The sequence below is a fragment of the Podarcis erhardii genome (assembly GCF_964252035.2).
Source record: "Podarcis erhardii genome assembly, chromosome: 6".
In the NCBI taxonomy this organism is placed as follows: domain Eukaryota; kingdom Metazoa; phylum Chordata; class Lepidosauria; order Squamata; family Lacertidae; genus Podarcis; species Podarcis erhardii.
Genome location: NC_138510.1, coordinates 35,441,705 through 35,466,511, shown reverse-complemented (window position 1 = coordinate 35,466,511; position 24,807 = coordinate 35,441,705). Strand labels below are relative to the sequence as shown.

General features: G+C 40.9%; 1 protein-coding gene across 5 annotated transcripts in view; it reads left to right on the top strand.

Annotated features, from left to right (window-relative positions):
* The window catches only part of HIPK1 (homeodomain interacting protein kinase 1), a 39,374-nt gene that overhangs the window by 7,052 nt on the left and 7,515 nt on the right, over positions 1-24,807 (top strand). For 2 of the 5 annotated variants that reach the window (XM_081866715.1, XM_081866719.1), the window contains exons 2-11: positions 1,579-2,656; positions 5,460-5,583; positions 7,061-7,180; positions 8,154-8,240; positions 8,681-8,865; positions 9,496-9,658; positions 10,142-10,364; positions 11,654-11,775; positions 18,617-18,751; positions 24,157-24,299. In XM_081866715.1, the coding sequence (XP_081722841.1) occupies positions 1,579-2,656; positions 5,460-5,583; positions 7,061-7,180; positions 8,154-8,240; positions 8,681-8,865; positions 9,496-9,658; positions 10,142-10,364; positions 11,654-11,775; positions 18,617-18,751; positions 24,157-24,299 (2,380 nt within the window). The remainder of the gene's footprint in view (positions 1-1,578; positions 2,657-5,459; positions 5,584-7,060; positions 7,181-8,153; positions 8,241-8,680; positions 8,866-9,495; positions 9,659-10,141; positions 10,365-11,653; positions 11,776-18,616; positions 18,752-24,156; positions 24,300-24,807) is intronic. The other 3 variants (XM_081866716.1, XM_081866718.1, XM_081866717.1) reach the window with 3 other exon arrangements.

Sequence of the window (24,807 nt, the reverse complement as noted above, 5' to 3'; positions counted from 1 at the left end):
GGCTGCTGGTACCTGGTCCATAACCTGTTTTGTAAGGCATTGCAGATTAAAATCTGTTCCCCTAAATAGGCCTGACAACAAGCAAATATATGGACTGGACTTTGAAGGGCCAGTTGGAGCCTGCTGCCTTTTCTCTGTGACACTTGAGACATAAACTGTTAGACCATTTATGTTTTTATCTGAAGGTAACCTTCCATACCGGACGCGGGTGGCGCTGTGGTCTAAACCACTGAGCCTAGGGCTTGCTGATCGGAAGGTGGGCGGTTCGAATCCCCGCAACGGGGTGAGCTCCCGTTGCTCTGTCACAGCTTCTGCCCACCTAGCAGCTCGAAAGCACGACAAAGTAAAAGTAGATAAATAGGTACCGCTCTGGCGGGAAGGTAAACGGCGTTTCCGTGTGCTGCTCTGGTTTGCCAGAAGCGGCTTAGTCATGCTGGCCACATGAGCCGGAAGCTGTCTGCAGACAAACGCCGGCTCCCTTGGCATATAGACCGAGATGAGCGTGCAACCCCAAAGTCGTCCGCGACTTTACCTTTAACCTTCCATAATGAAATTGCTAGTGTTTACTTCTAATACTTTAATGTATATTTATTTTTATCACACTGAAATTTAGCAAAATATAAACAGTAAAGCTACAGTAAAAAACATCAGCTCATCAGGACTAGTCATGAGTAGCTTCTGATCCTGACATTGCTTAATTGAAGGCAGTGTTGGTGTCCCTTTTGCAATACTGATGGTGAAGTCAGGCATATTCCCTTCTACTTGTTAGTGTTTTCTAGTCAGTGTTAGTTTTCATTAACACTTTTTCACCTTTAAAATGAACTAAAAGCCAGTTGGTTGGTTTTTTAAAAAAATACTTTCAGCACAGTCAAGCTGTGGATCTGGGAAGTATCCTTAGGGATGACTTGCTTCTAGGAGTGAGGTTGGGGAGTATCCTTTGGGAGTAATTATTGGGACGACATAGTGACTTCTGTCCGTAATTGTAGGTGGTTTGTATTTTGGTAGAGGTAGGATGGACAACTTGTTTGGTCGTGGTCAGGTGGATTACACCTGTTGTATGTAGTAGAGCATAAAGGAAATGATAAAACCTATAAAACAGCAAATTAATGCAAATGTTAACCCCACAATACTTTAACCAGCCCATCTACTCAAAGCCATTTTATTAACTCACATGTTTCCTACACCTGACTTAAAGTAACATTTCAGCAGTTTTCCTTGTAACTACACATTTGACCACTTAACCACTTACAGGAAAGTTGTACCCCCCCAAAAATATTTTTTATTGTTGTTCTTTGTTCCTGATCCCCCTATGTATAAATACCCGCTGGCCAGGGTGACCAAGAATGTAATATTGTTTGGCTGCTGATGTGGCAGTTTGTGTGTAGCTGTAGGCAATCTATGGAAAGAGCCATTTCCCTTGTTACCTTTGGGAAACATTTGGTGAGGTCACACACTTACCATTATTACTTAGTGGGTAAAAAGAGAGCTGTGAATCTGGCTCTTTTTCCCAAGTGTGATTTCTTGTTGTGTGATATATTTATTGCTTATTCATTAATTAGCTCTTTGTTTACTCTTCAGGTATGGCCTCTCAGCTGCAGGTATTCTCCCCGCCATCAGTATCTTCGAGTGCCTTCTGCAGTGCCAAGAAACTGAAAGTGGAGCCCTCTAGCTGGGATGTTTCAGGACCGAGTAACGGTGACGAGTATTACAGTCACAGCAAAAACCTCCCAGGTGCTCAAGGGCCAGCCAGCTCCTCTCACCAGGTAGCAAACTTCAGCATCCCTGCTTATGACCAGAGCCTCCATCTCCCTGCTCCTTCAGTTGAGCACATTGTGGTCACAGCAGCTGACAGCACAGGCAGTGGTGGAACAACATCGTTCCAAAGCAGCCAGGCCCTAACACACAGGGCTAACATTGCTTTGCTGGAACCGTACCAAAAATGTGGATTAAAAAGGAAAAGTGAGGAAGTTGACAGCAACGGTAGCGTGCAAATTATTGAGGAACATCCACCTCTCATGCTGCAAAACAGACCTGCGGTGGGTGCTGCGGCCACTACCACCACTGTAACAACGAAAAGCAGTAGTTCCAGTGGCGAAGGGGATTACCAGCTGGTCCAGCATGAAATCCTTTGTTCCATGACAAACAGCTATGAAGTCCTGGAGTTCTTGGGCCGAGGGACCTTTGGGCAGGTGGCAAAATGCTGGAAGCGGAGCACCAAGGAGATTGTAGCTATCAAAATCCTGAAAAACCACCCTTCCTATGCCAGGCAGGGGCAGATCGAAGTGAGTATCCTGTCCCGGCTGAGTAGTGAGAATGCTGATGAATACAACTTTGTCCGCTCTTATGAGTGTTTTCAACATAAAAACCACACATGCCTGGTGTTTGAGATGCTGGAACAAAACTTGTATGACTTCTTAAAACAAAATAAGTTTAGCCCCCTGCCTCTGAAATACATTCGGCCAATTTTGCAGCAGGTGGCCACTGCCCTGATGAAACTGAAAAGCCTGGGTCTAATACATGCTGACCTGAAGCCTGAGAACATCATGCTGGTTGATCCTGTACGCCAGCCATATAGGGTGAAGGTCATAGACTTTGGCTCTGCAAGTCATGTGTCGAAAGCTGTGTGTTCTACTTACTTGCAATCACGCTATTATAGGTAAGTACCCATTTCATTTATTTAAACAACACTTTTTTTTTTTTTGCATGGCATTCATCCTGTGGCACTTGATAGGTAAATTGTATCCTTAAATCATGCCTGTCTGCTTTCTGTCTGCTTCCCATTTATCCTTTCCTGTTTCTTTTCCATTTGTGTTTTCAACTTGAAAGATATTTACAAATATTTTGCAAATAACTGGGTTGATAAAGTTGAGTGAGGACTCAGAAGCTTGACTGCTTCAAGCAGACTGCAGATGCCAAGGGGGGAGAAATGTCATTATTTGACATTTAGAAAAAGAACTTCTATGCTTCTAGAATTTGGGATGTAAAATGCAGTAGATTGAATAACATAGCTAGAATTCAAAAGCCCACACAAATCCCCAAGGGGAATTTATATTTCTCCAATGGTAGTCATCCTTGCCACATGAATAAGCACTTAAAACATTTTAAGGGTTTGAGATCACTCTGGATGTGCCCAAGTTTGAGTTCAACCTGGCATATAGCCATTGGCACTTGTAAGCCACACTCTTGGTGTTACAATTGTGGTATCTGTGTTGGAGTGTTGGGAAGCTCAGATGTTTGTATCAGATTTGTCAGGCAGCTGCAATATTCAAATGGGTACCCAGTAGTCATGTTGTCATAAGCATCACCCATGGCTTGCTGTGCACAAGTGAAATCATGCCTGCATTGCTCTTCCTGGCTTTTGGGAAAAGCAAGCCATGATCTCTGGATTGATATTTCTGAACCAGATATTTGTTGGATCAATCCTTCAACGTCTGATGGATGTTTTAGAAGTATTGGGTCTGGCATCACTTTCGCTGCCTTGACCACAGCAGTGCTGAATGCCTGTGTGTGTGTGTGTGTGTGTGTGTATATGCTACCAATATGCTTTTATGCCTGTCAAGTAAACTTCTACACTTGACTGAATCTTTATGGCATCCATGAGTATTTATTGTCTACTGTGTGTACCTTCAACCCCGAAGACACTTCCCAGGAAGGAGCTGTGTTGAGGTGTAACTCTGCCGAGTATGGATACTGGCACACATGCACAGCGAAAGTGATGCTGGACCCAATCCTAATAAATCATCCATCAGATGTTGATGGACTGATCCAGCAGTATTGTGAGTTGGTTGTTCCCAACAAGTCATGATTAGTAAGATAAGAATAAAGGACTGATTTTCAGTTCCAATAATCCATAATCCCATGTTCAAATGTACTGTGAAGACAAGGATTGTGATCTACTTCCTCCCAGCACCTTTCATGTATAAACACTTCATTCCTTTTTTAAGCCTCTGAAAATAACAATATGCAGCTGGTTATCTAAACAAAATATATTTAGAACAAGGAGGGGAATTTGATCTACTACTTGGTTTGGTGATTGACACAAATAGTTCAATGGCAACTGCTGTCCATCTTGATATCACACATAGTTGAGTTGGTGACTTTGTTGATTTTCCTGTGTTTGCTGGGAGAATATGACTAGCTTGTAAGATGATTAATACCTACAATGCTTGGGTGTGTGTGTTAGGGTAGTGTTTCAACCCAACACTGGGATCTCTTGTCATTTTTGTGTGGTCAGTGTATGGCTCACTGGATAATGAATTTGGGCATAGTTTCAAATTCCTCCTTAGAACTCACTGAGTGACATAGGATAACCGCTGTTTTCCTAAAGGAAAGGAAACTAGGTAAAGAAACATGGAGCTGGGTAGAGAGGTTGGACTTGGTGGTCAACTGCAGCTTAAGTTTACGACCACATTTCTCAACATGTTCCTTCTGTTTTGGGGATAAAACCTTTAATAATCCTATAGATATGGCAATGAAGTTGTTATTTTCCAGCGTAGCCATGTTTGTCTTACTCACTGGACTTAAGCTGTATGAAATTAAATGTTGTAGTGAATTGTGTGCTAAATTTGTCAGATCATTTTCTCACTGTATTGCCTTTAAAACATAAACAGGCTGATCTTATACCTTGGCAATAATTACTTAGGAGCTATTCCTATTGAATTTAATTCGTTGAGTTATCCCAAATGTGAGTGCATATAGCCAAAGGTTGTTTGTGTGGAAAAGTCATGATTCTGTGCCCACAGAGTAAACACCATCGGACATAAAAGCTTTACTTTGAAGTATATAGTGCTTAGGTTTGGGAAGTGTTGTTGTATTAAATCTATTTGATCCAGAGGAACAGTCTGTCAGCAGAATGGGGATTGAAGCAATATTTGGCAGTAACCCTCGGCAGTACCTTGTGCCACCTCAAATCCTGTTTCAGAGGGTTCCTCAAACCTCTAGAGCATCTCTGGATCAAAGAGTCCCCCTGTCACCAGAGGGACAGCAGTTGTTATAACCCCTATGGCTCTGTTAGACTACCCAAGTTGAACTCATTGAATAGAAGACTGCATTGTGCTGGTATTATAGAAACCATGTGTATTGCTAGTTCCATTTATTAAAGAAGAAAAATGTACTTTGAGATAATTGTATCAGTTTTGATAGATTTCAGAGGGTGATCAATGATACTCTTTTGCACTAAAAGCAACGGAATACTGCAGCACCTTACAGGCTAGGAACGTCGTTATGGTATAAGTATTTGTAGGACAGAGCACGCTTTACCAGATGCCATACATTATCTGGGGTGCTGTATTAAATGTTTTAAGTCTTTAAGATGCCATAGCACTGATTATTGGTTTTGCTATCACTTTTGCTCATTCATTCTTGGCTATACATTTGATAATCTAAACTTTTTAATTCAGTCAAGTTTATGGGATTTGTGAAGTTGTTAGTAATCAAATATACTATTGCATGTTTTTCAGAGCTCCTGAAATCATCCTTGGTTTGCCATTTTGTGAAGCTATTGATATGTGGTCGCTGGGCTGTGTGATAGCTGAGCTGTTTCTTGGTTGGCCACTGTACCCAGGAGCATCAGAATATGATCAGGCAAGTTTGTGTAGATATTTATATAGTTTACATTCAAATCTGAATTCATATTTGGAACTGGATTTAATATCACTTTAGCACTTGATAATGCCTGTCCAAATTTAGCCACACTCTTATAAACAAAAAGGTGCCCTAAGCTGATTTCATGGTATTTAAGCCTGCAGTCCTAAGCAGATTCAATCAGGAATAAGTGCCATTGTACTCATTGAGGCTTGCCTCTGAGGAAATAATGTTAGGATTGCACTGCAAATGCATTTGTGATTGGATTATAAACATCTAATTCATGAGCACTGTACAATTGATCTAGAGAGCTGGATTAGATCAATATCCTACTGTTTTCAGATGGACACATGCGAGAAGCACTGGTTAGTTGTAGTGCTTTGCATTGCCTCATTCAGTTCCAATACCCAAGACCAGAAATTACAGGATTATATAAATCACCCAACTGTATAAACTTTTGAATGGATAGGTTACTGGTAGATAACATAATATGCTGACATTCTGACTTCTGCCCTGGCCATGACAACACCTCTTTGCTGATGAAGGAGGATGGGACATATTCACTGATGTTGTGCTTTGCCTGAATCAGTGCTGCTCCCTCAGCTTAAGCTGACTACAGGCATACTTTTGGACAGTTGCAGTTCAAGATACCTGGCCTGCCCATCTTGGTGGGACCAGCTCAATGAGCACTTTTCCCCCTCAGCTCTTTTGAATGCTCATTTGGGTGGGTAGATGGGGGTCATGTGGTTCCTTCTGATCAAGGCACACACATTTTTTCACTGCCATTTCCAATTACACCATTGTTCATGGTTTACCATGAATCCATTGGTCTGGGCTATATTCTTTTCTTCAGGACAAACAAATCATATTTTATAGTGGCATCAATGAACAAACCTTGGACGTGGTTTGCTTGGAGTAAAACAACCCATTACCCCTGGTTTGGACATACAGTACAATTGATTTTAACAATATGCTGTTGAAAGTAGGCTGGTTAAAATTGCACAAATTAAATGCAGGCAAGTAGAGCACCAGGTCTGCTCAGGTTACCCAGCACATGAGAGCATTTAAGCTCTGTGCCTTGCTTGTGGGACAAGGCCTTCTCAACGCCCCAGCTCTGAGATGCTTGCACAAGATGTTGTGGAGCCATCAGAGTTCATTGACACCACACTGGAATCCACTGGAAATGATTGTTTCCTGGGTCCAGGCTAGAAATCAGTTCAGCCCTAACAAGAAATTGGGAATCTGATGCAATATATGGTTGGAACTGGATAATGCAGTAAAATATATTAAACAACTAAGGTTTGCAAAGAAATGTATTTGCTTCAGCATGGTAATCTGTTAAGTGAATATTGACTGAGGCAGTTTAAAAAAAAGAAAAGATCCCACTGTATGTTTTCCTTCCTCTGGAAGGAAATGCATTTAACTATTTACACAGCATTCTGCCTTTATCATAGATTACTTCTTTTTTCCATTGCAGATTCGTTACATTTCACAAACGCAAGGACTTCCAGCTGAGTACTTACTGAGTGCAGGAACGAAAACAAGCAGGTTTTTTAACAGAGATCCAAACTTGGGATACCCATTGTGGAGACTAAAGGTTTTTATTTTTTTTCAGACATTCAATTTATTGTCGTAAGAGCAGTATTTGCAGCTTATGTAGAGGAAAAACCTTTAGTTATTGCATGTTCACCACTAGGTTAAGATAACTTTGGTTGGAGACCTAACCCCATTTACCTTCGAGGAAGCCCCATTAAATTCAGTGGGGCTCAACTACTGAGCACATGTATTTCTTCTCTGGGCACATCCAGTGAAACAGTTACAATAAAGAGAGCTACCTATTGGTGTGACTAATTTGTATGCAGGAGCAAGTCTTTTCTGTTTGGCAGGACTTAAAAAAAATATATTCTTGATTTCAATTACATTCATTTTTTTAGAATTAATTTAATTAATGTCTGCCCTTTGCCATAAGGTCCCATGGTGGGTTACAGCTTTCAAAACAATGTCAAAAACAGTTTAAAACAACTAACTTGTTCAGCTGAATGTTATAGGAAAGGAGAGCACTTTTAGAGAGTTACAAAGATTCATGCACAGAAGGCTCTCTTTGTCACCAGCAAAATAACATCTTATTAGAAAAATTAAGGCCATTAACATTAGTTCTCAGAAATTTTTTCAGTGACAAACCCTCTTTTTGCTAAAAGATATATTGTCAGAAAATCACTTTTGCAATCCCCTTTGCTGTAAAGCCATCCAGTGATTTAAAATCACCTTTCAGAGTTTGAACTACTGTTTAGAAACATCTGAAGCTTCACATTATGGCTGCCTTGTAAAATATCTGATACTTTGCTGAGGTTGGCTTGTATTTGTCCTTGAGAATATAGATGAGAACATTAATTTGGCACAGTGTCATTTTTCACAAGCTTAGGTAGCAAGGTTATGATGGCCTATCATTTCTGCTTCATAGGGCATTCCATTTGTCAATGGCTGATTGCTTGTTGACCTAGCTTTGCTTTTATTGCACTGAACTCTAAAACCCTGTTAGAGTTGCATGTAACATGTATTTTATTTGATAGACTCCAGAGGAACATGAATTAGAGACGGGAATAAAATCAAAGGAAGCTCGGAAGTACATTTTCAACTGTTTGGATGACATGGCGCAGGTGAGCTGCTGAGAAAAATAATGATGCCTTTTATACTACAAGCATAATTACCCAGAGCAGTATTATTTTACACTTGCTCTACATAGGAATCAATTATATTCCCTTCCTCAGGAATTAAGTTTGCAATTCTGTGCCCTCTTCTTGGGAGTAAGCCCCAGTGAACTCACTGGGTCTTATTTCTGAGTAAACATGAGTAAGATTTCATTTTCACTTCTATTCAACATGCTCTTTTAAGTAATATAACAGTGTGATTTCCCCCCCAACATCCATATATTAGAGAAACCAGAAGAGGAAGGAATGAGATCCTGAGTCTAAAGTTGAAATGATTTTGCATTCTGAAAGCCTAGAATAAATGTATATTGTGTATCTAGTAATTTCCCTGCTATAAAATCAATGGTTTATGCAACAGAGATCAAGTTCCAATTTTTTTCTCCTACAAGGTAAATATGTCTACAGATTTGGAGGGAACAGACATGTTGGCAGAGAAGGCGGATCGAAGGGAGTACATTGATTTGTTAAAGAAAATGTTGACAATTGATGCAGATAAGAGAATTACTCCGCTGAAGACTTTGAACCATCAGTTTGTGACAATGAACCATCTACTGGATTTCCCACATAGCAACCAGTAAGTTTCTGACAGATGTTTGAAACAATGTCCGTTCATTTATTCATTCACTCTTGTAGCCTGTCCCTCCCTCAAGGTTGAGACAAGTAAAAAAGAAAGCATATGAAAGCCTTCTAGAAGTTCACATTAACACAAAATAAATTCAAACTAGAGCAAACTTGATTTAATCAAAGGAATTCCCAAAGTGTATTTATTACCTCAATGGAGTTACTTTAAAAAAAGTTGTTGCAGCTACTTATTCCACCAACACCTTTGATATCTCATTGTCAGAATCTTTATATCCCAGATATAAAGTGGATGCTTAGCAGCCACCTCAAAAGCATACCGTTAGGATCAGGAGCACCTGGCCTTCTATTTGCTCTACATCTTCTGATTATCCCTGACCATTTGCCATACTGGATGGGGTTGATGGGAGTTTGAGTCCAGCAACATCTGGATAAACACTGGTTCCTAATCCGTGATCATTAGTGTTTGAACTTCGGGATTTTGATGGAGGGAGGATGGCACTCATGGTTATATTGATGCATGTTAAAATAAGGTGCAGAAGCATAGCACACATAGCCTTACATGCTTGGTAACTAACTACAGTTTCACAGCCACACAAATCTTTGACATCTCATTTCCTTTTAGTGTGAAATCCTGCTTTCAGAACATGGAGATATGCAAGCGAAGAGTTAATATGTATGACACAGTTAATCAGATAAAAAGCCCATTCACAACACATGTTGCACCGAACACAAGCACAAACCTCACCATGAGTTTCAACAACCAGCTCAATACTGTGCACCACCAGGTAATTAGTTCTGTGTTGTTGTTGTTGTTGTTGTTAGGAATGAAAACCAATAAAAGCTGCTTCCGTCATTTCCTGGAGTGATTCCCTTTAATCTAGATGTTATTCTAGATTAGTAATCATGAATTTAGTCTGAAATCAATGCTATATGTAATAGGCAGCTACTGCTATGCAGTGGCTTCCTTATGAATTCCATATCCAATTCCAGGCATTGACCTTTAAAGCTCACCATGGCCTTGGACCTCTCAGAGCAGCTCTCCTGTGACCTGCCTTCATCCCTCACCATTTCCCATTGTAGCTAACTAGCTGTTTAGTATTATACTGCTCACCAGCTGGTCTGTAAAATATGTCAACGAGACAGAAAGTTGGGTTAAAGTGAGCGGGAAGCCTGAAGCGTTTCTTTTGTATTGGTTTTTGTGGTTGATTTTCAAATGCTTGAGCAAAAGACATGTTTTGGTTCTAATGATGAATGTTCCTGTTTTCCAGGCTAGTGTGTTGGCTTCAAATTCTACAGCTGCTGCTACTCTGTCTCTGGCAAATTCAGATGTTTCACTGCTGAATTATCAGTCTGCTCTCTACCCATCATCTGCAGCACCAGTTACTGGTGTGGCGCAGCAGAGTGTTTCCTTACAGCCTGGAACCACTCAGATCTGCACCCAAACGGATCCATTTCAGCAAACTTTCATTGTGTGTCCTCCTGCTTTTCAAAGTAAGTGTGTGTGTGTGTGTGTGTGTGTGTGTTGGGGTCTTTCCATACTATTTACAAAAATAATATATAGTAGTTTTAAAGCTATAACAGCCAAGGTGCACATATATTACATATATGCCACATAGGTATAATTTGACACATTTCATGTTTTAAGAGTTAAAAGTAAAACTCTAACATGGTGCTCAGTATACAAATTCTGAAAACTGAAAGTTTTGAAATAAGTAAAATAGGATACAATGTGCAGCTGAGCAATGGTTTCGCTTACGCTAATTCCAGGCTAAGTGGAGGAATCAAAGATGATTTGAGGGTTGCTGCGGACAGACTTGGATTTATTGTTTCATATAGAGTTGGATTTGGGGGATTATTATTATGTATTCAATTTATATCACACCTTTCTTACTGAGCGAGTCCAGGGAGGGTGCAGATATTGTGCCCCTTTTCACAGAAGTGTGCAGGGTGGTCCCCCGTTTCCTTCATGAGTATTGCACAGGGTGCTTTCTTGTGGATGTACAGCTACTTTTACTGAAGTAGGCACATGAGTCTCCATTACAGACCTTTATATAGCAGACAAGTTATTGAGTGAGCTCAACTGCAGTAGCCTGCTGATAGAACCAACCTCTTGCCAAAGTTGGCTTCATCAGTAGTATGTGTGGAATTACAGTTCTATTTTGTAGAGCAATGGTGCTTTGTTGCCTGTTCCCCATGTTTTTTGAAATCTATTTCAAAATGCATTGCCACACATTGTACATCCCAAAGAGAGCTGTAGTTACATTATCTATAGATATACCTATATCTTATTTGAGCATTACTCCATATTGGCCTCTAAAAAAACACTTTCAGTAAAGTTGGAAAATACAAAGATATTGCCAGTAGCCAAGCAGATGACCAGTTTCCAGATTGCAGTAGCTGCAGCCTGGGATGAAGCTTCTCATGGAGCTGGAAAAACTTTATTTTAACAATACAGATGCCTCTCAGTCAACAGCTGGCATCCCAATTTCCAAATGCCATTATGACCTGAATGTTAAGAGCAGAATCAGTAAATGGGTTTGTGACATTCCACCGCCACAAAGGAAGGTGTGGTAGGAATAGGTGGTATTCCAGAAAAATATTGCTTAGACTGTACAGCTGGTCTTCTGCACCAAGTGTGTATGTAGATAGACTTAGGCATTTCTCAGTGTCAGTAATTATTTGCTTTGTCTTTGTTTCATTTGTTGGTAAGTGGGCTCTGAAAAGTGTTCAAATAATTGAAAGCAGTAGATTAACTGTTCTCTTTTCTTTATTTCCTACAGCTGGTCTTCAGGCAACCACAAAGCATTCTGGCTTCCCTGTTAGGATGGACAACACTGTTCCAATTGTGCCACAGGCACCAGCAGCTCAGCCATTACAGATCCAGTCCGGAGTTCTCACACAGGTAAACGTAAGGAGAGCCCTTAAAATGTCAGTAAATTACCCCGAATACAATTACTGGTTTGTTCTAGATTAAAGTTGGGAACCAGAAATTCAAAGTTGGGTGGCAGAGTCCTGCCTTCCGATACCAAAGACAAGACAAGAAAGCATGGAAATTAGTCTGTTTTTTAATCTAATCATCTATCTACATTAAAGGTTTGGCCCTAATAAATGGGCTAACCCATTTAGCTAAAATAAGTTGTTTTAAATTCTTCTCAGTTTTTATAATACTGTTCTATTATGGATACTCTGTTTTTCTACACCACTCACATATTATCTGAATGCAGAGTGGTTTTTAAATCCTTACCTATAAATGAAGTTTAGGCAGTTTTCATTCACAGGTACAGATAAAAAAACACAAAGCAGAATGTGTTCACAACTGAAAATCAGCTAAAAAATTAGTGCAATATTTCATATGGCTACGTTGAGTCCCAAGTCGATTCCTCTTCCCTTTTCCTTACTCTTTCTACCCTGCCCCCATTCATAACAAGAATACTTGTTACAACTGCATTGTTTCATTTTGTGATGTTGTATTCGTAAAAGCTTAGATGATATCAAATAATTAGATTTCAGTATATATTATTTTGGAACTCTAATCCCATTTTATATCCTACTAGAAAAACCAAAGTGATATCTGCTTCCAGGAATACTTGTATTTTGCTAAAAACTAATGGCGATTTTTTTTTCTTTGAGTGAACATGTTCTCAGGTGGGGTGAAAGCTCCCTCTAGCCTTCAAAGGCAGAATCGCAGCTTATTCAGAGGATTTGCCTCACATCCACTCACCTTACACGGCTTTCTCCTGCCTTCACTCTGAGGCAGTTGGGGTTCACACTTGGCTATTCAGATTTGCTCAGGCTTGTGTTTTGGAAGCGAATTCCATTCAGCGTGTGGTTATTTTCATAGAATCCACTACCCCCATGCTGGAACAAAAGAATTCTAAAACTAAATTGCCACATCTTCAACAAAAGGGGAAAGGAAGATCTTGTGAGTTTGATATCAAATAAGAAACTTCGCTTTGGGGATTTTTTATGGGGAGGGACAATTTTTTGTGTGTGGTCTGGTTGGCAGTCCCCTTCCTGCATCTTTCCATGACTGTTTCAATCCCTTCTACATTTGCTTTTTTCACCTTGTCACTTGACTCACTTCCATGACTCTTTGAAAGGCTTCCCCCTTTCATTTTTTTTTCTCCTTAGTGGCCATTTCCCTACCACTTCAGGCCCTTGGGAGTTAAACCAGTTTTTCCTCTGTGTTTTAGTGGCTGTTGGGTTCTTATGCTGACACCCTGCCATTGTTGCCTCTCCCCAGAGCTCCAGCCAGTGCCAAAGCAGTGCACCATTTTTAAGTAGCTGTTTGGCAAAGCCATTGGCCATAAGACACAGAAGCTTAGTCTGTTTCCCACCCCCACTGGAGATTATCCTCATTCGCTCTGAGCCAGTGCTGCAGCAGTTGAGGAAAACTTCAGCCACATTTGAGCGGGGTGGGGGGGGCAATGACAAAAACCTACATAAATCTAAAGCCAAAGTCTTTAGGGCAGCTAAAAACATCATATTCTTCAAGCCTCTTGTGGTGACAGTTTCCTTTTTAAGCTCTAGCATGCTTTAACAAATCATGGCCCTGCTGATTTGGAGGTGGCTGAAGGCACATTATGGAACAGAATCCAATGGCACTGTGGGATAATCTCTGCTGGGGCTGTCCTCTAATCCAACTCCATTAGGTCTAATGAAGTCTGATCTGCTTGGGATAAAAAGGCAGGCTGGAGGGAGTTTGGATATTTTTCCTACAGCTTGCTTCAGGCCATTGGAGATAAGGAGGCCCTTTCTGAGGGGGTGGAAGTAATGTTGGTCTAGTCACGACTTGTGGCACCTTTTGAAGAGGATTTTTTGGGGTTGTTTTTTTTGCTGCTTCTATCTCAGGCCATTTCTGTGCCTCATAAGGCTCCTGTTAACAGCTGCTCTCTGTAACATCATCATGACCTCTAATCCAAGTTTGCCCTGTAATTTAGCTCTCTTCCAGGCTTTGCCTAGCACTTCCAGTAAACTTACTTGGGTGCAGCTTCAGTTGACTTCACAAATGCTGCTCCAGATTAAAGGAGCCTTGTTAGGTGACTTTGCTAAAGAGCTGCCTAACAACAACCTGCAGTCATTGCCTCACACTCCTGGCAGTGTCTGCTCAAGCTCCTCAGCCAGTTATTGTTCCAATATCACTTCTGGCTCCAGCAGTTCCGGCTGTTGTACCAGCTGAGCTATGGGATTCAAGTTGCCCAAGGGAAAGGCACACAAGAAGTGTAAGAGCTTTTCTGCCTATAGGCAGTTGGAAGATTGAGGATGCTGTGTTTGAAGAGGAGTTTTCAGACGTTGATGACTGGAGTGAACGACCAGAGGTTGAGGAAGTTCCTTCTAATAGGCACCATTCCTGCCTCTTCTCTGAAAACCTATGACACCTCTGGATCTTAACAAGCCTATGGATAAACCAGCTTGCATTTCTTCTAGTTGCCTCAGCTTCACCCCAGAGAGAAGGCAAATGGAAAAGGCTTCAGTAATATATAAGTAATAACAATCACAATGGTATGAGGAGAGGGTACCTGTTGCCGTAATTATTCTGGTGGATTTGTAGAAGTCTGACTTTGCTCGAAGGGAGTCTGCCTTCACGTGCACAAGTCCAGACAAGAGCACAGACTTGTTGAAGAAATTGCTGATGCCACAGTCCCAAAGGATCACACCATATTAAATGTCTTCAATCAGATGAACCAAAGCTATGAGAGCAGGAAAACAGCTCAGCAAGCCAACAGTGCCTTTTATTGGTCTTACTGAAAGTAAAAAACTGAACCGGCATTGCTGTCAAAATGGAGGAACTTGAATCCTGGGCAGCTTCTGTGCATGCCCCCAACACTTCACTGGCAGATACTGTGAATATTATGAAAGGAAGAGCAACATGGACAATCGATATGAAAGAGTTGCCATCTTCGTTGTAAACTGCACTGTTTATCTCAGCAAAACTGTGCTGTAAGCGAGGAAGAGGAATAGATCCATTTACTTTCAAATGGTCAAAGATTAAAGCAAACAACGTGCTGCTTCTCCTAGGCTGTTTTTTTTTTTTTTTTTTTTGCATTATGCAGGTTACTCTACCTGTTGTGAAAACTCCTAGGACTGGTATTCGTAACCATTATTTGCCTTATGATGACGCTTGCCCTTCAAAAAGTAGGAAGACTAGAGGCTAAGATTTATCAGCTACTTTAAAATGAGACTGCATTTTAAATTGCATTTTAACCTGTATTTTAAATTGGTCCCCCCCTTTCCCCTATTATGTTTTTACTATTATTTTATTGCTGTTAGCTGCCCTGAACCCGGCTCTGGCCGGGGAGGGCGGGATATAAATAAAAATTATTATTATTATTATTATTATTATTAAAACAAAGGACACTTGATGACTGTTTTTTTTTTATAAAAAATATTAAAGATTTCTTGGTTTACAAGACACTTTACTGCTTTTCCTTCATCATTTACCTGTTTAACAGGGCTTCCTTTTTAAGATTTCCCTTCATAATTTCCCTGTTTAACAGGGCTTCTTTTTTAAGATTTCCCTTCATAATTTACCTGTTTAACAGGGCTTCCTTTTTAAGATTTTCCTTCATAATTTACCTGTTTAACAGGGCTTCCTTTTTAAGATTTTCCTTCATAATTTACCTGTTTAACAGGGCTTCCTTTTTAAGATTTTCCTTCATAATTTACCTGTTTAACAGGGCTTCCTTTTTAAGATTTTCCTTCATAATTTACCTGTTTAACAGGGCTTCCTTTTTAACATTCCTCCCCTCCCTTAAACTCCCCTCTCCCACATCTAGTTAGCCACCTCCTTCCCCACACGCTCCTCGTCCCTCCAGTTTGAGTGTTTCTCCTCCCCCTCCATTTAAACTCCCCCCTCCAATGGCAATGGGCAGATCACTGCCAGTTTTTGATACTGGGATTGCAGCCTGGTTTATTGCTTTCATTTCATGGATCAGTGGTCTCATTAGATAGTAAAATTCATGTTAATTTGCTGTTTTGTTTTTAATTGTCTGGAACGGATTAATCCATGTTGCATTACTTTTCTGTGGAAAAGCATGCCTTGGTTTTGGAACGCTTTGGTTTTGGAACAGACTTCTGGAATGGATTAAGTTTGAGAACCAAGGTACCACTGTACCTCACTTCTGCAATGTCCACAGAAAATTGCACAAGAAGTAAAGAGGGGCTGATGCTAGTTAAAAATAAACATTTTTATTTCCAGGGATGGGGAACCTGCTGCTGGAGCCCAACAGTATCTGGGAGGTCGTAGGTTTCCCATCCTTGAAATCAATCAGATTGCTAAATCTGAAAAGGATACGCTACTGTCGCCCAGAAGGATTGGAATTGGTGCTTGTGCTAGGCCCTAAAATTGGTCTCAAAGGTCCTGTTGTTCTGAGCATCTCAGAAGAACCAGTGAGATGCTAGAATAGTTGGTCATAAAGTTATCCCTTGGGAAGTGCAAGCCCTACAGTGGCTAAGGACTGTTTCAAAGATTAGTCCCAATATTAAACTAGTGTTTGTTGATGAAAAAGTACTATAATGCATTGTCAATTTTTGTAAACTTCTGTTTGAATCTTAAGCGGTTCTTTATTCTGAAGTATTGACTCTTCCAGTGGAAGAAAAATGTATTTTCCATGGCTTAGATGCTGCAAACAGTAAATGTTGTGTATATTCTAGAAATTTCTTTTCATTGAAATAATAAAATGTATTGGAATTGCCTCTTTTCTTTCCAACTTATGGAACATGAATGAACTCCATGTTTGTATGTGTTCAATCATATGTCAGTTCTGTCCCATTTCCCTATTAAATGAAATTCGAAACTCTGGAAAAAAGACAGGACTATACTAAGAACTGGTCTGGTATGCCAGTGAGTTTCCACAATGGATCAGAGTTAATGGATCAGCTAAAGCTCCCATCCATTGGAATGATGATTGCTTTAGTTTGTGTGGGATACCCAGTTTGAAGACTCTCACATGCGCAAATTGAACTTTGGTCTCAGGAAGGAATGTGATTCCAGTGCATCAACTGTGCTTTTGCTGCACCTGTGTTTTCTCATGCTTCTCTGTGGCTGTATAGAATTATTGGACAACTCTCAACAGGATCCAGTGTGACTCTGTAAGACTCTCCTGAAGGTGTACTTATAGTGGACAACTCAGTGGATTATACATATTTTCTGTCCTGGACTTTGGTGGTTGGTGTGGTAATGAGATTCACCTTGTGGCTGCGACATTGGAATGTGGATCAAGCTTCTCATCTGAATCTCTCCATGGAACCCTGTGTGGGACAAAAACGTTTTGGCGAGAAGGTAGTAAAGGACATTTTAGTTGAATCCAGGTTCAATCCACAGAGATGACTGACACTCTTACAGATATTTGCAACCAATACCAGCCATTTTATTCTGTCACTTCCGGTCTTGTTCTAGGTTTTTCAAAGAGTCACATGCAGGTGATTCTTTCCAGCTTGAAAGATTGCTCTTGGCTACGAATATAAGGAAACAACTATCTTTTTCCTGCGTGGACAGGTGCCAGTTTCAGTGACGTAAGTTTCTGTCTGTGGTGGACCAGCATTGTAGAGAAGGAAGTACCATTGAAGGAAGCCACAGTGGACATCATTCATTTTGGACGCCAGCCTCTTAATCTTAATCTTAATTGATGCCAGACTCAAACTTCGGGTCTCTTGCCTTGCTATTCAGCACTTCTATCTGTAGTTTCCTTTTCACCATGTGCTTTTACGTATGACAACACTGTAGTGAAGAAACAGTGGGTTGCCGAGAGAGAACCTGCTCTCTGGCACTTCAAAATGAAGCCCCTAGACCCCATCTGAACAGTGTTTTTCCTGTATGTTTTCCTTGTTTGTTTTTATATTCTTGTGGTTCGTGTGGGCTGTAGCAGATTGGACAGCCATAAACTATTTGGATGTGAGCAGAATCTTCTTAAACAAGCTGTAATTCTGTCTCTGAGCATTAGAGGGAACTCATATTCCACCAGAGAACACCTTATCACTCAAAGGAAAAATACATTTCAGGTAAGACCAACAGTCCTGTTTGTTTCAGACCAGAAGATCCAGAAAGCCTAATGGTTACATAAATGGCTAATATAATTTTGTGGTCTTTGCCATGGGACTTGGGTGATATCATTGCAAACATGTTCAGGTCAGGCATGATTAAATGAAAGATGCACTTTTTTTATATCTATTGTGGAAGGCATTTGGAATTACTCAAACTAGCACGACAGAAATCCAATATGATATTCTTTGTAAGTGCAACAAAACAAATGATTCTTATCTATTAGAAAGTGAAGTTTTAAGTCAGTTTGGTTGTGGAGATGTTTAATGAAATTATTCTGATCATTGAATTGCCTTTTATTTATTTAAACAAAGTCAATGGACAGGCAGGTATTGCTGTTTTTATCTTAAAGTACCAGAACACTGGTTTTGCAATCTTACATGTCCAATAGGACATTTTGGAGGCTATTAGTCTTTCCAAGCCTTCCCTGCACTAGTTTAGATATTCCTCAGGATTAATATTGTCTCAAGTGCGGTAAACACAAAAGTTTGTTCACTGAAATTCAGGAGTACTTAATATCACTTAATATCACTTCAGGCAAGAGATACTGAATTAAGCTGATAGAAAAGCATATTTATATCAGAGCATACCCATGAGTTCTGCAAGCCACTCAAAAGCGCCACTAGTTTCCTTGCGGAGAAAGCCTTTCTGGGCCTGTTTCCTCAGTACATTTGTTTCACTCACTGCCTAATCTACATTTCAGGGAAGCTGTACACCACTAATGGTAGCAACTCTTCATCCTCAAGTAGCCACCATCACGCCGCAGTATGCGGTGCCTTTTACTCTGAACTGCGCAGCCGGCCGGCCAGCGCTAGTAGAACAGACGGCTGCAGTACTGGTAATTGCCTCCCTTGATTGTGTTCACTAACGGAGTTTTTGTTTTAACTTAGACTTGCAGAGGGCATGGAAGCATGTGCCATCTTGTGGCTGTGTTCTTGCTACATCTTAATGTCTCGTTGTTTTTCCTCCCCAACATTGCTGAAGCACTGTCTGACTCTGATGTTTAGTGTTGCTCTGTAAAGAATCCAGATCCATTGACTGTTGTTCTTTACTAGCCTAGTGTGTTGATCAATCTCTTCTCCTAGTCTGAGAAGAGTGGTAATTGCATTTCTTCTTTCTTTACTCTCCTATCTTTTTTAACATTTTATTGATTGAAAACAAGGGGTATGGCCCTTAGGTTGACTCTGCCATACGCATCTGGGCAGCCAGGATTTGACAAGTTAAGCTTTTTAAAGCTTCTTCGCATGTAGAAATGTTTCAGGCACTGAAAACTTCTAATATCGGCAAATACTTTATTAATAAACGGCTTTAACAGTACCGATTTCTTAACCTCTGTTGAACAATGCTGACCTCCAATTCTCCCTGGCTTTTCATTACCTCTGACCAATCATTGGCAGTGTGCATCATCCTCAGAGAGATGTTGCTTCCCACCAATACTTTTAGTTCCTTTTGCATTTCTTGGTTGAGATTAAAGGTGAGCTCTTACCTTCTAAACTGTTTCTCAGGATAGTTTTTCTTAAACTTGCTGGAGATATTAAGGGAAGTGTCCATTTTCAAATTTTTCTTTCTCTGTCTGAATTTGACTGGTACCTTCAGTGGAATTCACATTGTAGGTGCCAAAAAACAGTCAATTGGAAACTCCAGAATCAGATCAGTGAAGTTTATGGAAACATTGCAGTGCACTTGAAACCCTGGTGTCCTCACGTGTCTTGCAAAGCACACTTCCATTTGTTACATACATCGTTGTCTTTTGTGGCTTTAAAGTGATAATTCATGAGCATCTTTATCTTCAAATAGATACATTCTGGAGCATTGTTGGCTCTGGTCAGAACCAAAGTCTCACCAGATGAGGAACTGCTTCTTTTGGCATTGCTGTTTACACCATAGCAAGTGTAAGAAGGCAGACAGGATGGGATCTTAATTGCATGTGCTGAAAAGACAACTTAAAAGATTTCATAGGTCTCCTGTCTGCCTCCCCTCATTCAATTCAGATTGAATTTCAATTGTGGAAACCTGGATGCCTGTGCAGAACCTAAATGTTCTGTGACTAGCTGCTGTAAAAGACTTGAGTTTCTCATCCAGTAATCTGGTACATTCCTCTTTGGACATTGTAGAATACTTAATCCAGCGTTGTATATACTCAACTGTATATACTCTTAATCAAAATTCATTGACAAGGAAAGCTGTATAAGATCTGTATAAATCATTCAAATTAAGTACTTTGTATATATATTCAATTCTCTTTTGGCTCATGGGAAGGGGAGAAGAGCTCTGCAAGGCACTGACAACTTGAAAATCCTTTTGCGATTGGCCCCCCCCCCCAACTTCTTTCTTTGATTTCACCAGGCACTGCCTGTGTTCTTTCAAACCTCTTTGCAGCCTTAAGGTCTAAAAACTAGCTTTAAAAACACAGACAAAAACTTATATTCTTGGAATGTTGAATTTTGCACCCCATACTAATTTCTGTACTTGTGTGGTGCAATGACCGGATTTACACCCCCCACCTCCCGACTAAATCCACCTGCCTACTTGGATCCTGCTTTTCTCTCTGAATTTTGGCTTCTAATAGCCTTTTACCTGAAGTGCTCACCTTTAGTGCTTTCAACACTTCTCCCTTTTGCCACTTCATCTAAGTTTGCATTAGCCATTTGCTAAGCTTTGCATATTTTTGTCCCTCCTCTGTCAAGCAGTTCGTCGCTTGGAAGGCCCGATTTCTGCCTCCTGGTGGGACATTAGATCTCGCACTGTATTAAACTCTCTGCTTTGTCTTGTGCAGGTGTTGGCTTTTGGAAAGAGGCATGGTGTGACTTTTAACATAATTCTCTCTTTTTTATTTATTTATTCCGCTTGTATTGGCAGAGGGGTTAGCAGTTCTCTGCTTGAAGGCTTCTTTTTGGAACCAGTAATGTGGATCTGTTAATTGCAGAAATATGTCAACTTAAAATGGCATGTGTGCATGGTTTCACAGTTTGACCATATGTGTGGAACTCTAAAAATATATATATATATACTGCAGAACTTGTATCTTAAGAAGAATTTCTGTGTAGGGAAACCACTGTTATTGGATGGGTTTGAATTTAAATATGGAAAGTGCTGAAACTGATCACTACACATTTAATTGTGATGAGCAGGGGAAGTCTACCATAGGAGTAGGTTTTAAAGAAGCTGTCAGTAGAGATTTCACTTTTTTTGTATTTTTGTGCTGCTTTTCACTCACATGAGTTGCAAAGTGGCTTTCATACAATAAATAACATATTAGAACATCACAAATGTAACAAAAATTATAAAAAATAATTAACAAATTATCAGTAAAGCAACTACCTTCTATAAAACACTAATTTGTTTTTTAAGTTAAGAAAATCTCAGCAGGCTATGCCTTGCACCAGGATGCAGCCTTTGCGTCATCGTTTGGAGGGGGAGGAGTTGTTAGAAACATACACTCTGTCCACACCTTTCCTTTGTAAACCGTCATTTAGCAGTGGGCACAAAACAGAATCTCTTGCTCTCTAGAGTTGCTTGCTCAGTAGGGCAGAGACACAGCAGTAGCCTCTCAGCCATGGAGCTGGTGCCATCTACCAGGAAGGAAAAGGCAACTGCAAGGTTGGGGTTGTGTGGACTTGCTTACAAAGCCAATCCTTCCTTCCTACTGGTGCATCCACACAATCCCTACCTTTTCCATCCCAGCAACTCCACTGCCAGGAGGCTAGTGCTGTTTCTGTGTCCCACCAGACGAGCCACCCCTGCTTGCTTTGTCTGCAGAGCAGAAAGTGCTGTAGTGGAGCCACAGAGGCTGGATCCCAGTGGTTCCCAATTAGGGGTCCACGGAACGCACCCATGGGGTCCAGGGCTCCCCTCAACTAATTTCATGTCCCTTTTTTCATGGTAACATCACAAATGTTAGGGTCTGTTTTAGGTGTGATTTTTCAATATGTTGCTGTGTGATTTTTCAATATGTTGGCCAAAATCAGTTTTGAAATCACACTGTGTTAACAATTTTGACCTGGCAATATGCAGCAATATATCACTCCTTGCACAAGGGAGAGCAGGGCAGCCGATTTCAAGCAACACCAATATCGCATGATTGAGTGCATTTGATGTCAGCATGCCCGTGGTGTATGCAGATGCCACACGCCTGGGTTCAATTTTGAGATGGGGCGCAACCTCCTCATTGGAGCCTGGCTCCTCGCTCCGAAAGGCACCTCAACATTCGAGTCAACCCTAAAAAAACTCAACAACTACAACCCTAAAAAAAGTTCAACAGCTTTGGGGTAAAATCCTAAAAAATAATAATCACAATTTCAATCCTAAAAAACGGTCCAACAACTTTGTTTGGCCCTTTGGTCGGCCCTCACTGCCCTTCACTTCATCAAATCAGGCCCTCTTTGAAAAAAAGTTTGGACACCACTGTGTTAAGGGCTTTGTGTGTGGCAGCCGCCAGCTCCCTTGCGTCCAGCCACAGCACTGGTCCTCTGGCAGATCTGACCCTGGAGGTGGAAAGGAGAGTCAAAGCAGTGTTGCTGCCGAGGCAGTATTCTCATGCTGGCCTCTGCCCAGCGGGTTCCCTCTCCCCTGCTCCGCCATGGCATGTGCAAACCTGGTGCAGAAAATTGTGGGTGCCTGGCCACTTCATGACTACCACCAAAATTTTCAAAAGTAGGGCATCTGGTCAGTCATTCGGGAGCTTCAAAAGCTTTCTCCAGCCTGAACATCACAGCGACTGATACCAAAAGGCATTAGCACGCTTAGCGATCCTGCAGAGTATTTGCAGTTCACGTAACAGACTCAATGGCTCAGCATTTTGGCTAATCTACTTTATTTACATATAATACACTTGGAGCATTCTGACTTAGCTCCTTCCTCTTTCTCATCAGATAGCAAAGAGAAACAGACAAAGGACAAAAGTCCCACTTCACGGAACACAGTAACATCAAAACATCCTGTCTCCATCACTTCCCACATTGTGGAATAAAAACATACACAGTCATGTGATAGAAAACAATCTCATGACTGCAAACACGGAGCAAGAATCCTAACACTAGGCACATCAAAGAAGCGTTTCAGTTCAATGCGTTGCAAACTTTAGGAGAAATTGGGTTGGCAAAAATGGAACTCCACAGCACCATCTGGTGTCGTAGTGTTAGAATGCATAAACAACTTATAAAGCGCTTTTTCTTTGCCAATGCAGCTGAGTCCAGAGTCTACTAGAAACAAAGTTTGCCTCTAAAGCCTGTCTAAAATGTGTAGACCCTGGTAACTGAGAAATAATTGTAAGAACTTAAATTTCATTTGTAATCTATAGCCATTCTTTTTATAAAATAAATGCTGAAGATACTTAAAAACCCCTGAGAGCCAAATAATTGTATTCTCTTGCAGTTCTAATAGCTGGATCTTATGTGCAGTTGATGTGCCTAAAGCCACTGTAATAGCAAGTTATCAATTTCTTTAGGGTATTTGCCCAAAGTATTTCATACGCAGGCAAGGAAACTCTCAATTCTTGTTCATTTTACCTTTTGGAATACCCACAACGTTTTTATTTCTATAATGTGTGATCTTCAAAGCAGTTGTTCCCCAACCATTTGGACTCAGCCAATCCTGCTGTACTTCCCTCCTGCCCTGTACCAACATCTAGTCTCCAAGTGTGGATGCAGAGATCCTTGCATGGGTTGTGTGCAACAAGCTTGCTGCACTGTGCAAGCATCTATGAGTTTGTATACTAAGTTAATTGGTGAGCAGGGTAGGTATACAGGTAACTCCAAAAAGGCAAATTTCAGGCTGAATTTTTTTGGTGAACATTTACTTCCTTCCCATGTGATAATCAACCATTGCCATTGGAAGAAAATAATACTAAAAACTCATCCTCCCTCTCCCCACACACCCATGTCCTGAAGTCCCCAAGGCTCACCCACCCCAATAGTTGGGAAATCACCCCCCCCCCGGGAATCCTGAGCCTGTCAGTAAGCTGCTTAGATGCATTCTGATACATTTTCTGCAGTACAATATGAACATCAAACTCTGTGGCAGGTAGCCTCTGTGATGTAAACGTAACCAGAGTGACGGGGGTGTTTTATCCCTGAATATCACTTCCTTTGTAAAATTATTTGTAGAAATGCATTCACATGCCATTATCTCTGCAAGTTAACAGTCTACTTACTTCTTTTACTTTGAACAAATTGATTTTTCATCCCCAGTCTTTAAAACGTTAATCTTAGTAAACCTTTTGTTTTTCTGTTTGCTGTCTTGCAGCAGGCTTGGCCTGGAGGCACCCAGCAGATCTTGTTGCCTTCTACCTGGCAACAACTTCCAGGGGTTGCACTGCACAATTCTGTTCAGCCTACAGCTGTGATTCCAGAGACAATTGGAAGCAACCAGCAGTTGGCCGACTGGAGGTGAGCAGAAAAATAGAAGTAATCTTTCCAAATTACATGTTTTGAGGCTTGAAAGACAAGGAGATGCAGGTAGATTGTTGGACCTAAAAGAATTGGCTTCCCATGGACTGGACCTCCTTCCTCCCTCCCCAGTCTCTGGGGTGAACAGTAGTGCAGTGAGAAGGGGAGGAGTCCCTGAAAATTTGGTGGAGGCAAATGCCGCAAGTAGGAGCTCCACGTCTGGATGTTGCTTCCACCCAGTATTTAATGATTTGCCTCCGCAGCCCACTCCATTCAGCAGAGTTTCCCGAGCCTCAGGAGTGGCTTGTCCAAAATGAATGATTGAACTCTTGCACCATTTTGAGATGTAAAATAAGCAGTGAAACTTCATCTCATTTTCTATATAACGGGTGTGGAACCTGTGGTCCTCCAGATTTTCTTAGGCGTGCATCATCTCTGACATACTGGCTGGGGCTGATGGGAGTTGTAGTCCATGGCATCAGAAGGGCCTATAGGTTCCGCATCTATG